The sequence below is a fragment of the Rhipicephalus sanguineus genome, chromosome 11, assembly GCF_013339695.2.
Source record: "Rhipicephalus sanguineus isolate Rsan-2018 chromosome 11, BIME_Rsan_1.4, whole genome shotgun sequence".
NCBI lineage: Eukaryota > Metazoa > Arthropoda > Arachnida > Ixodida > Ixodidae > Rhipicephalus > Rhipicephalus sanguineus.
In genome coordinates this window covers 76,245,255-76,257,334 of record NC_051186.1, presented here as the reverse complement: position 1 = coordinate 76,257,334, position 12,080 = coordinate 76,245,255, and the positions used below count along the sequence as shown (strand labels likewise).

Below are 12,080 nucleotides of genomic sequence, written 5' to 3'. Positions count from 1 at the left end.
GTCTCCGGCGATGCGCAGAGCGTTTTGTCTGCCTCAGTAAGTCCTCAATATTAGTTCACTCGCTGTCAAAGGACTGTAAAGGAAACGCCTGTGTCGTGTCAGCATTCGGGCGTCCGCTACTGGCAATTAACATTCTATTAACAAACTACCAAGTTTATGCATAAAAAAAAAACATGGCTGATCCCTCCGTCATAGGAATCGGTATAACACGAAAGTGAAACGTGTCTTCACAGAAGTAGTGCTTATTGTGTAGCGATATATGAGAGCTTGTACAATGTCTATTCGTGTTTGGCAGCTATAGCACCGTTTGACGTGAATGCACCCATATTGACAGCATGTCTTTATCGCGACGACTAACGCCCATGATCATGATTAAATCGCTGTGGTAGCTGACGGTGTGAACATATATTTGGTCACAGCGAATCGTGAATCCCGCGTAAGGATAATATCAACAAGCTCATAATCGACACTGGTACCCGGTATGCACTTCTTCAAAGCGTCGTCAATTAAGGAGAGAAACGGCACGGTGTGCGCTTTCTAGTAATGGGTAGCCGACGCCTGTGCTCATGCATATGCATACACTAACACACACTGCGCTTCAGCAACACGGGAGGTAGAGGTTCGTAGCCTGAGCCGCAAACGCGTGCGTCCCGCTGGCCTCTGTCTCTCAGGCGCTGCTCTCGCTCCACCAAGGCACGACATGCGCCCGTCGAAATCGCGTCCTTTCTGCAACGCATATTGCAGCAGTTTTGTTAGTCGGTCCTTGCGCCATTGAAGCAGTCGGCGCCGGAGAAATCCCGTTGGTGCATGTGGAAGCTACACTACTCCGATGAGCCGACGCACGCTAACACGAAGCCAAAGCCAGAGAACGTAACGGCGTCAAGGGTGCCTCGGCGACGCCAGCGCGGCCAGTCTACCTCTCTGGTACCGAGACGCTTTAACCATGACCTCCGATATCGCATGCAATCTCGGAGTAAGCGCTAGTAAGTGTCGATCATGAAGCATTACTTCTTTTCACATCTCACAGACGGCGGCACCGCCCCGCTCCGCCCGCCGCGAAAGAGAATGTGTGAAAGATATAAGGCGCGTTCGTGCCGTGTCTAGCATCTTCCGAGTTAGCTTAATCGGTAGGGCGTCGGGCGCTTGCCGTCGCGGCCGCAACGTCGTGGGTTCGATTCCCAGCGGGGTATCTTTTTCTTGGTTTTTTCGTTCTCACCCGTTGGCGTCCATTTTATCAACGTCATATCCGTGACGGATGTACTTGGTGGACCCGGCATAAAACACTTTCGTGTTAAAAAAAACAGCAAACGTTAGGTGTAACATTAAGCTAACGGAAGACAGCGGTCCGTATTAGTTGGCAAATGTGGGTAAGCGATGTATTAAGGCATATTTAGAGCGGAAAGATGGAGGTAGACTTGTCGTGTACTCCCTATGACTAATGACTGGCCTTCTGGTGCAGTATGCAGGCCCAGAAACAACAGTCGAGTATGAAGCATTTAGGGGCGAGTGATCAAATTACCAAATTTACAGGTAAGAATGAAATAACGTAGATCTGTACAGGGGTAATACGAGATCCCTCGCAGAGGGCGTCGTCCTGCAGCGGAAGTAAGTACAGACTAATGACGATGATGATACATCAGAAGGCGTACAGAAAATTTGGCGGGTTTCTCGCGGTCCTTCGTAGCGAGTGAACTAATATTGAGGACTTTACCTTAGCGCTTACGTGCCGCCACGCATGTGCTCGCCAACATTCAGTGCAATGAAGCCGAATAAAGAGGTCTTAATAAAACTTGTTGCGGGGCCAGTTGGTTCATTTTTGAAAGCCAAAAATGGTATGAGTACGTTATACAGAACTATAAAGTACGAAAAACACGGACAATCGCTTGACCGTGTTTTTTTTTTCTTCATCGTTGTATATAATGTGCATCCGCCACGGTGGGGGGTGCACATTATACACAGCGACTGCTCGACTGTTGACCTGAAGAAGGTGGGATCGAATCCCGGCACTTTGATGAAGGTATAACGCTAGAGGCCCATGTACTTAAATTAGGCGCACGTTAAAAAAGTCCAGGTGGTGGAAATTTCCACAGCCCTTCACTACCGCGTCCCTCATAATTATATCGTGGTTTTGGGACGTAAAACCCCAACAATTATTAGTGTATCATGTGCGTACGTCTTTACCTTTCAAGGAGGCCTTACATGCAGCAGCACTGCACTTTGCCAATGTTGTTACTGTAAAATATTTCACGACGACGAATAGGCCAGTATTCATCTGACATAAACCAGCGCCGTGAGATAGCCTAAAATAAAAAAAAAATCCACAGACAGTGCGCAAAGTATGTATGGTGTTTTCTTCTTGAATCGCCTTACAGAGCTCGTCTACGTGATCATACGTACACTAGCCTCCCAATAAAATTTTGCCACCTTTGTAGCGACCAGTGCGCCGTCGCATCCGTTGTCTGCGAACATAGAAAAAGACGACGCTCATTAAAAACGTGAATTTGTCTCGTAATTTTTTTCCCGGTTGCCACGTTGAAGATGAGAAGTTCATCCAACCCACTTACAATTGCAATTTTAACAGGATACTGTCAAAACACCCATGTCAGTGAAAATACAGAGCCTGTGTCGGCGGCGGTGGATATGTTGCGCGAAAAATCAGCGCTGTCCATCAGCAAAAAATGCCGATCGATGCAAAGAATAAAAACCAGGCTTCATGGCGAAATTGAATCCAGATTATTCTGCCTGCAGTCAAGTGTTATACTGCACAGCCTTACCAGCGCTTGAAACTTATTCGCAAAAAAAAAGCCTTATACGGTCGTCACGTCGCGCAAGGAGCCACGTTAACGGGTGTCACACGTGTAGAATCCCGCCAGGTGTCACACCATGTGTTTCCGTAGCGAGTGGTTGGCTGCAAGCTGCCAACTCTATAAAAAAGGCTCAGCTATAATTCACTATCAGCATCACCAGACACAGCATCAAAGAAGTGTGCAGCTAAGCAGGTGCTCGTTATTGCTTCACATGCACGTAGTGCACACTTCGCAACTGTGATTGCAGTAGGCGTCCTAAGAGATTTCACAACGGCTTCGTTGCTTCCCTCCCAGCACCGCTGAAATGTTCACCGAGAAGCGAAGCATGGCAAGAGAATAATAAGGCGATGCGAACAGGGCCTGACAACGCTCTCGCGTTGCACTCTTAAAGGCGGAGCTTGAGGATTCTCCATTCTTTTCAATTTCCTTCCAGACACCCTCGAGCCCATAGAGCCTTAGCGCTATTGGCCCATCCTCTTACTTTTTTACCTTGTTTCGCTGATTACGAACTCATTTCTTTTCCCATTTTGCTGACCTCAACTTTCTTGCTCACTTGCCCAGTACTCTCAAAATGCGTAGCATATAACCATTTTATCTACGGCCACCTTTTTAATACAAAATGGGACCAAAGCAACACGTTTCGATTGCCTTATGCGTCATTGTCAACTGCAGCAGAATTATGTGCAATATTGGCTGCGTTAAGAGACGTTATTTCGTTAACACAAACAAATAAATGGGTCATCCTGTGTGATTCACAGGCAGCTTTATCATCACTAAATAATGACGTCCGTTCGAGAAATTCAGCTTTAATTTACGAAGCTTTGAAAGAACTTACAATAACAAGCAAACGAAACCACACAATACTATTCTAGTAGATACCTGGCCACTACAATATCCCTAGTTGCAGTGGCTGACGCAGCTGGACAAGCACATAGTACAAATAATACATCGGAAATACTTATAACAAAAAAAAAAGATTTACAGCACATACTGCGACAGATGTCAGCTCGTGGTTTCATAGCGACATGTTTCGATGGAAATTCAAGATATTCATATTTATTTTGCATTGATCATACTCTTGAATTCCAAGTTCCTTTAACGTTAAAAGCAAGCAGGGCCTTTGAAATACTGGTGCACCGCCCCTGGCTGGGTACCGCGTACCCAAAACACTTTTTACACAAAATTTCACGAGCAGAGAGTTCAGAATGTGCATCTGGACACGTGCATGAAGATGTACAACAAACTTTATTAGAATGCCCGCGATATCAGGACGAAGACAACAGCTAGTAAGAGATTTAATGGCACTGGACCGTAGGCCCTTCAGTCTCCGAAAAATCCTACGTCCAAGGCCAACACGTGCCTTACAAAAATGCGCACTACTAGCAATCAACAAATTCCTATACGGTAGTGCTACACTTGGAAAAAATTGAGGAAACCTGTTTAGACTAATTTTATCCATATCATTTAACATGACCGTGTAGCGCTTTGTGTCATTTTATGTGCGAACTTATTCTGCGTCCCTGAGACTGCACTTTCCGAATTTGAGTGCTGCTATGTGACAGGACGTTGTGTAGTGTTCTTTACAGCATATATCGTGTTAGCGACTTATATAAACTCTGCCTAGCTGTTCTTTATGAGTTTTTTTCCTTGCTCTGCTTTTCACGTATCCTATCATCCGCTAAAAGGAGTAGTCGGTGCTATACAAAGCGGCAGCATCTCCTAAATGCTATATAATAAAAAATACACCTCATACTGGTGAATACGTGGGTCTCTTGTTTTACAGGAAGTTAAATGTGCTCTGCATTTGGGAACGTGTCTTACAATCGTCTCAAGATACGCTGCTTGCGCTAAGAGTCCATAGGACACGTGTACACATTCGGCACATTTTAAAGCTACCTAGCTAACGCATATCTTCCACAGCTGAACTGCCGTGCTTTGCCTTTCAAATGGAAGCACACTTAAAATTGTTCCTGCTATCACACTTAAAACAAATATCATCTGGAGGCATCTGTTTACTGAAACGTCAAACAGTGTGTGTTATATGTAGTGAACTTGATTTTGGCACACTAAATACTAATCGTGGTATGCACTGAGCAGGCAAATAAGCTGTCCTTACAAAAGTACAATAGCTTTCATCTTGATTATGTGAAGCAAACTTTTTAGGACAAGCTGTCAACTGTTCACGCATTCAACCTGCAATGTTTACTTCCTTGCACATATTTTTGTTGGCTTTTCTGCTGCACATAATGCACCAATTTAAAATAAAAAAGACTAATAACAATAATATCGGGCAAGTTGGTATGGATCCATCTTGGTAGGAAGCGAACAACATTTACAAGAGGACACGAAATACGAGACACAAGCGCTTAACTTCAACTAAGCGTTTATTGCAAAACGTCAGAATATATACGGGGGAAAAAAAGAAACAATAATGCAGAACAACCCACCAGAAGCCTACGTGTCGTGCCATACAATACTCATCTATTATTATCAACCACACCATCCAAAAAACAAAGTTCTTTCCGCGTGCGCGATATAGATGGTGCGCTTACACACTCAAAGTCATCACGTGTCATTTCAGCTGCTTCAACAATCAAACGGGTTAACAAATCCCTGTCACGATATAAAACGCATGTGTTGCCAAAATACGGCACGCAACCACACTCTTTCGTGTCCTCTTGTAAAAGTTGTGCGCTTCCTACCAAGATGAAAAACGACGTTATAAATGACGGCATCACCTTCCCCCGAATCCTCAATAATGAAGCGATTGGTGTGAGGATCAAGTATCTTTTTCGATCTTTCGCCAAAAAAAAACTGGCGCAGCTTGCCTAATGTCGCGCAAGACTGGGTCACACTGGTGGACTAAAAGCAGAAGAGGACGAAGACGAAGAAGATAACGAAGACAGTGCGTGCCGGTTCATGAAGATACTACACTTGCTATACTGTACTATACATGGCTTTGCTTTCCCTATTTAAGTTATAACTTCTTTTTTTTGTATGTTGCTTTATCGCTTTTTCTTGTTTTGTCTTTCTGCCTTTTTCTCGCTCTCTTCCCTGTCTTCGCTTTTTTCTCTTTCTTTCTGTGTCTTTGTTTCTCGCTCCCTCTCTACGTAGTTGGTCTCTCGCCTCCTATCTCTTTATCAGTTTCTTCCGACTGTTATTTCTTTCTCTATATATATCTCTCTGTAGACGGTCTCTCGCCCTCTATCTTTTCTTGCTTTCAAACTATTTCGCCCCCTGTCTATTTCATTGTCTTTCTTTCCGTCTTTTAATGGCTTTCTTCCGTTGCTTTCGCTCTTTTTTATATTTATTTCCATGTCTGTTTCTCTATCTCTATCTCTCTGTGTAGTGGGTCTCTCACCTCCTATCCTTTTCTCTGTTCCCTTTCTTATTTCTCTCTCTCCTTCTGTATTCATTCTCTCTCCTTCTACCTTTTCTCTGGTTCTTCCTCTTTATTTCTATATATTTCTCTGTTTCCATTTCCTTCAATCTCTCTCCCTCTGTCTCTCTTTTTGTACTCCCTCTCCCACCCTTCTTATTTCCCCCTCCTAGTCCTCACATATGTCCATCTCATCCTCACTACCCTTTCCCACCACCTCGCTGTATTATACGATATATGACTTTGCTCTGATCTGATAGCGTGCCTCGATAGCCTAGTGGTTAGGACGCTCGCCTTCGGTTCGTGGGTACGCAAGTTCGAATCTCGCCCTTTCTTTATTCCTTTATCTTTATCATTTATTGATTGATTCATTCCTTCCTTTGTTTCTCCCCATTACAGTACTGGTTCTCTCGCCCCTCAAGTTATTGCATCCCTCGCCGAAGAAAGCAGCGCACGTCTTCTGGTAGCGAAGCAGAAGAGGATGAAGAGGAAGCCGATAAAGAAGAGGATGATGATGGCTCGTGCCGGATCATGATGACGATCATTTTCTATCTACGACACACGGCCAACCTCGGCCTTAACAGCTTTGGTATAATATTACTCTGCCTCGACGGAACGCTGAGTCAAGAACTTCTGCGATTTGAACAAAATATGTAGTATTAACTGTTTAGTCACACACAACTAAGCCGCACATTACACTTAATATTTAAAAAAAAGTCATGTAATCCCTAACATACCCAGGACAACGCTTAAGAAAGGAGAATTATAGGCCCACTAGTTTGCTTTGTGTAGTTTTTAAGGTATTTACCGAGTTTATATCGTTATATACAGGGAAATGCTTCAACTGCCGCAGTCCTCAAAAATGTGGTATTGGAGAAGATATTGCAAGCAAAAAAAAAAAAGGAATAAAATCAATGAACATACTGAGAATGTTGCTCTTAAAACATTTTTTTTTTCGTTAGGTGAGGCTATCACATAATTATTCAGCCTGCTATATTGGAAACGGTCATGTGCGTGAACCAACGTGGAACACCGTAGGAATATGCGGTTTTCAGCTGTCGTTTTCCACTTTGGTAAGATGAGGCATGGCTGCAAATTTTGTGGCAGCGACTTCACGTCATTTTCGCGCCCGTTCGCGCTCCTTCAATGGCCACTCTTGTTCCTCCTAGCTAACGACACGCGTCCGTCTCATAGCAGGTCCAAAGGGGCAACTATTGATAACAGCGCTAGCATGATCTCTACGTCACGAGACAAAGGGGCACAGCGATTGGTGAAAAGTGCCGCCGCCGAGTATCGTGACAGTTGTGAATGAGGCATCTGTCGTGATGAGGGGCGCAGAAAAGTGTTGTTCTACGCATCGTTCCTGCCGCGGGCGCGACCCTCCAAAAGCTTCGTTTTGTACCTTCGCTGTAAAAAGGTTGAGAAGATTGACCGGCATAGCATAACGGTAGGTCTGTGGGTTATATTCTCGATATTTGGAGAACTGGGTAGAAAACTAATTACCCTCAGAACGTAGGCGGTTAATAAACGAGAACACGCTCCAACTCTCGGCCTCAACATTTATCTTTCGTAAGCCGTAAGGCAGTGACGTTTAAGGTATACTGGATCTATGTGAATGCAGTCAACATAAGTAGGCGTTATCACTCGCTCACGAAAGAGGTTTTCCAAAGAAGCGTGTGAAGTGTGTGCGGGTAGAGAGTGGAAACATTCTCCAACCTTTCCAACGTAGAATCAAAAGACGGCTTCCGACAGACTTGATCTTTCCTACAGCTGCGATGAGTACGTCTACGCAGCGCACTGTCGAACAGCCGCTGTGTTTTGGCGCAAAGCCCACACGCGCCAAACATTTCCAGCTGTGAAACTGACTGTTTCGAAAGTTTGCACAAGGTACACCAGACCTTCGACGGAAGGGTGTGAATAACCATGCATAAGAGCGCACGTGTATTACACTAGGAACGATACCGCATCTCCATAGAAGGTCATGCATGAAATCGTACACATATGCTGACCAAAGGTGTTATGAACCATACCAACTACCAGTGGTCCTCACCAGGCACGACAGCGAAGAGTAAATACAGAGAACTGAAAGCCTCAATCGATAACGGTAAGCTGAAGAACGAAGGTAAGGAGACGTCCTCGCGATTCCACCTGCCGAGTGAAGCTGTAGAGCATATTATTGGCGAGCATTGTTTGCTATCGGATAGCGCTGGACTGGCAGTGTCACTCCCGATTGTTGCTGTTTTTGATGTTGTTCCTCAGACATTTGGCGCAACCCACTTCGGAAGATAGGCCATTATCTCGATGATGTTGAACTGCTTCAGTCTCGTCTTTCATATGTCTTGGATTCCTCTCAAAAATGCTGGACACCTTTGTCAGCGATATGGAGCGACGAAACTTCATTGCACCGTTAAAACCATTGCAGATACGCACGTACCCAGATTTGAGGGAGAGACTTCGCTCGGCTGATGTGTAGGTCTAGTGTGAAAAAGAAATATAACGACAAAAGTTCGCAAGATACACAATGAGCTGTGCTTGAGTCATCAAAAATATAACCTACAGCCAGCAAAATTACTCGGGAATAACGCTGAGTATCCGACGAAGATAGAATCGCAGCTCATATCTTAGAACGTCGACATGCACAAGTCAGTGGGAGATCATTCCAAGCTAAGTAACCTTTTTATCGTACATGGTATAGGGTAAGGCCTGATAGCGCAGTTTATTCCTTTGTTATTAATATGAGTGCCACGACAATATTGCAGCAAAGCAGTATATGGCCAGGCTCTGGTGGATCGCGTCCGCAGACGAAAGACGCGTATAACAAAAATTGACATGCCCATCGGCCTTCTCCCCCTCGCCATCGCGAATGCTTGTTTCAAAAGTGTCGCGATACTCGGCGGCGGCACTTCCTACCAATCGCTGTGCCCCTTTGTTTCGTGACGTGGCACATCGCGCTAGCACTGTTAACAGGCGTTGCCCTTCGGACTTGCTATGGGACGGACGAGTGGCGTCTCTCGGCGGAAGAAGAGCGGGAACTCAAGGAGCACCAACGCGCACGGAAGAGCGAATGGACGCGTAAACAATGGCATCCCGCGGCCGCAGAGCATGCAGCGGCAGCCAAGGGCTTCCATCTTGAAGGGTTGTGAATTTTAACCCTTCCCTTTAGTTTAACTTTCGTCTTCTCTGGAGTTGTACAGTTTTGACCATCCCAAACTCTAAGAAATGTGGTAGCACTAAATTTGTTATAACCTCGTTATAATTCGTTATGGTTTGTTATAACTTCAGATGCGTACATACCGTTAAAAAGAGCCTCTGTGTTGTACAAGGCCTGAACATTGCCCACCACTGGCGGTAGTTTTCCTTGGGGAACCAGAACAGGCATCACATCACAGCTGACCCGCTTCTTGACGCTATCTGGCCAGGAGGAGTACTTTAACCACGACGAGTGCGGTAGGCAAAGGCGAATAAAAAAAGAGTAAATCTATAGTCAATACATACATATTCGTCGTTTTACAGTGTTCAAACGTACCGTAATCTTAGTCTGCAACATACGCATATATAATTTTACGGTGTCTTTCGTCGAGTTTGAGCATTATCCTAAGCAAGCACGGCGCATACGTCACTCGTGGTAATTCTGCCTGCAACGTATCCAACGGCTAGGATGCGGGAGCACGGTCGTAATTTCACACCGAAGGCACTGTGGCTTTCTTCTAGAAGGAGCCACCCTTCAAGGGAACGCTGAGAGCTTCTTCTACGGAAGTCGTACTGCTTCCAGTGCTATAGACCATGGCGTGTGGGTGCAGTTAATCTTACAGTTCCCCCAGCCCAATGCTCAAGTGACCGAGTTAAGTGCAGTTAAGTGAGTTAAGTGCGTTAAGTGAGTTAAGTGCAGTTAAGTGTACTTAGATTTAGGTGCACGTTAAAGAACCCCGGGTGGTCAAAATTTCCGGAGCCCTCCCCTACGGCGTCTCTCATAATCATATCGTGGTTTTGGGACGTTAAACCCCAGATATTATTATTATTATTATCTGTCTCGCTCCTCAAGAAACTAAACTTCTTACGTACAAAACTACCATTCGTCCCATTCTCAAATATGGCTGCGTTGTGTTGTGGAACCCCTATAGGAAATGTGATATCGAAAAAACTAGAATTCGTTCTGAAAGGGCTGTGCGCTTTGTATGCAAAAAAATGTGACAATGCTTTCCTGTGTCAGTTTTCCTTTCCTCAGTTATATTGCACTGCATTTGCAAAGCACCGCCTGTTGAATGCCTAAAATTTCTTTACGCTTTAATCCATTCCCTCCGCCTCGACACTCGAGACAATTATCTTAAGTTTTCCAGACCGTCATCTACGAGGAGCGACCACCCCCTTAGCAGTGCAACCTTTATCACCCGCACTGAGATGTTCAAATAAAGTTTTTTCCTTCAACGATCGAAGCCTGGAATTGATTGCCCGGAACTTAAATCGATTCTGGATGCCTGTTCATGAATGCTCATTTGTTGTTGTTTTTTTCCTTCCTGCAATAGCCTCATTGGGGCTGCCCAGCAAGGTAAAAATAAAAAAATAAAATCTCTAGCACTTCAAGTTTTTAAGCGCTCTGCCCCTCTCAACTTAGATCGTTGCGATGTACGTATGACACAAATATTAACTCACAAAGACAGTCTTCGCTCGATCCCTCTCATTGGTTTCAATCAGCCTTTAGCCACTCTTGAATCGCCCCTTACGAGGCTTCATCGAGGCTTGCGTGGCTTGAAACTATTTAGTGCCATCTGCAGCGACACCTTACTGGAAATGTGTTTCGACTGGATCGCTTGTTGTAACTGGTAGAGAAATTGAACTATCCTGTTGTCATGCCTCCATGAGGCGAGCTTCGCTGCCAGAGGAAACTCTGCGCTCATCTTCGTGTACCTATTGTCTTTGTCCTGATTTTGCGCTAGAAGAATTGTCTGCCCCTTTGTTTCGGCTAGCGTCCAGAAGTGGCGTAGCTCACTTGCCTTCTGCAAAATGCCACAAGAAAGGCAGCACGTCATGTAGACATGAAGCGCACGGCCTCTTTATTCCTCGTTTCCTATGCCGTTTCTTAGCGCATTTTCAAAGGCGACATTGCGCGCTCTGCATTGGACGAAAAAAGTGAAGTCACGAGACATGGTCAGTGTCGTTCTCCTTCGGTTCTAGATGCGAGCGCGCACGTGCCACTTCAGAGCAGCCGTGGACTTTCCAAGAACCGTCTGTGACGTAGGCATTCGTGCGTGTGAATGTTGTACCTTCGAGCGCAACAACCGCGAAAGAAAGAGCGCGAGGCCTTCTGCACTAAATCGCGATCGTCTTCGGTCTAGGAAGGTATTTGTGAACTTACAGACGCAATAGCCCTACCGAACATTTGTTCATCATCCATTACCACAATCCAGCATTATGTTGGAGCCTTTTCAATCATACTGCTGGATATTTTACTGGACATGGCGGAGAAAACGTGGATGTTGCTTTATGGCGCACTGAATCCGCGCTTAATGCATATTATGCACCCCCCCCCCCCCCCCATCCCAGAGAACAAGAAAGACACCTATGCGTCGGCGTGTCGTAGACTACGCCGAACTGGAATCGAAATGGAACACAAATTTGCAGCAACAATTGCATACTGTAAGTGCCTTCTCTGGGCCTATCGTGTGCATCCGTTGATGCTGTCTTTCTGACCCGGTTCAAGGTGATCAGCTGAACGCAGAGCAAAAGGTTTCTCACTTGCTTGGAGGGGGACCCCACAACACCCACCTTGCCTTTACTGTCTCCACTAGAATATTCGCCATTATGTGGAAGACATTCCGTAAATATGAGGGATTATATTCCATATTTGTGATAGATTATGGTCATGGATGATACACAAGCTTTCTATAGGGTTCACA

The 12,080-nt window shown here is 45.2% G+C and overlaps 1 protein-coding gene across 2 annotated transcripts in view; it reads right to left on the bottom strand.

Moving 5' to 3' along the window:
• Nucleotides 1–12,080, bottom strand: part of LOC119374181 (glucoside xylosyltransferase 1) — a 51,088-nt gene that overhangs the window by 16,547 nt on the left and 22,461 nt on the right. For both annotated transcript variants that reach the window (XM_049410910.1, XM_049410911.1), the window contains exon 4: nt 9,481–9,613. In XM_049410910.1, the coding sequence (XP_049266867.1) occupies nt 9,481–9,519 (39 nt within the window). In that variant the 5' untranslated portion in view covers nt 9,520–9,613. The remainder of the gene's footprint in view (nt 1–9,480; nt 9,614–12,080) is intronic.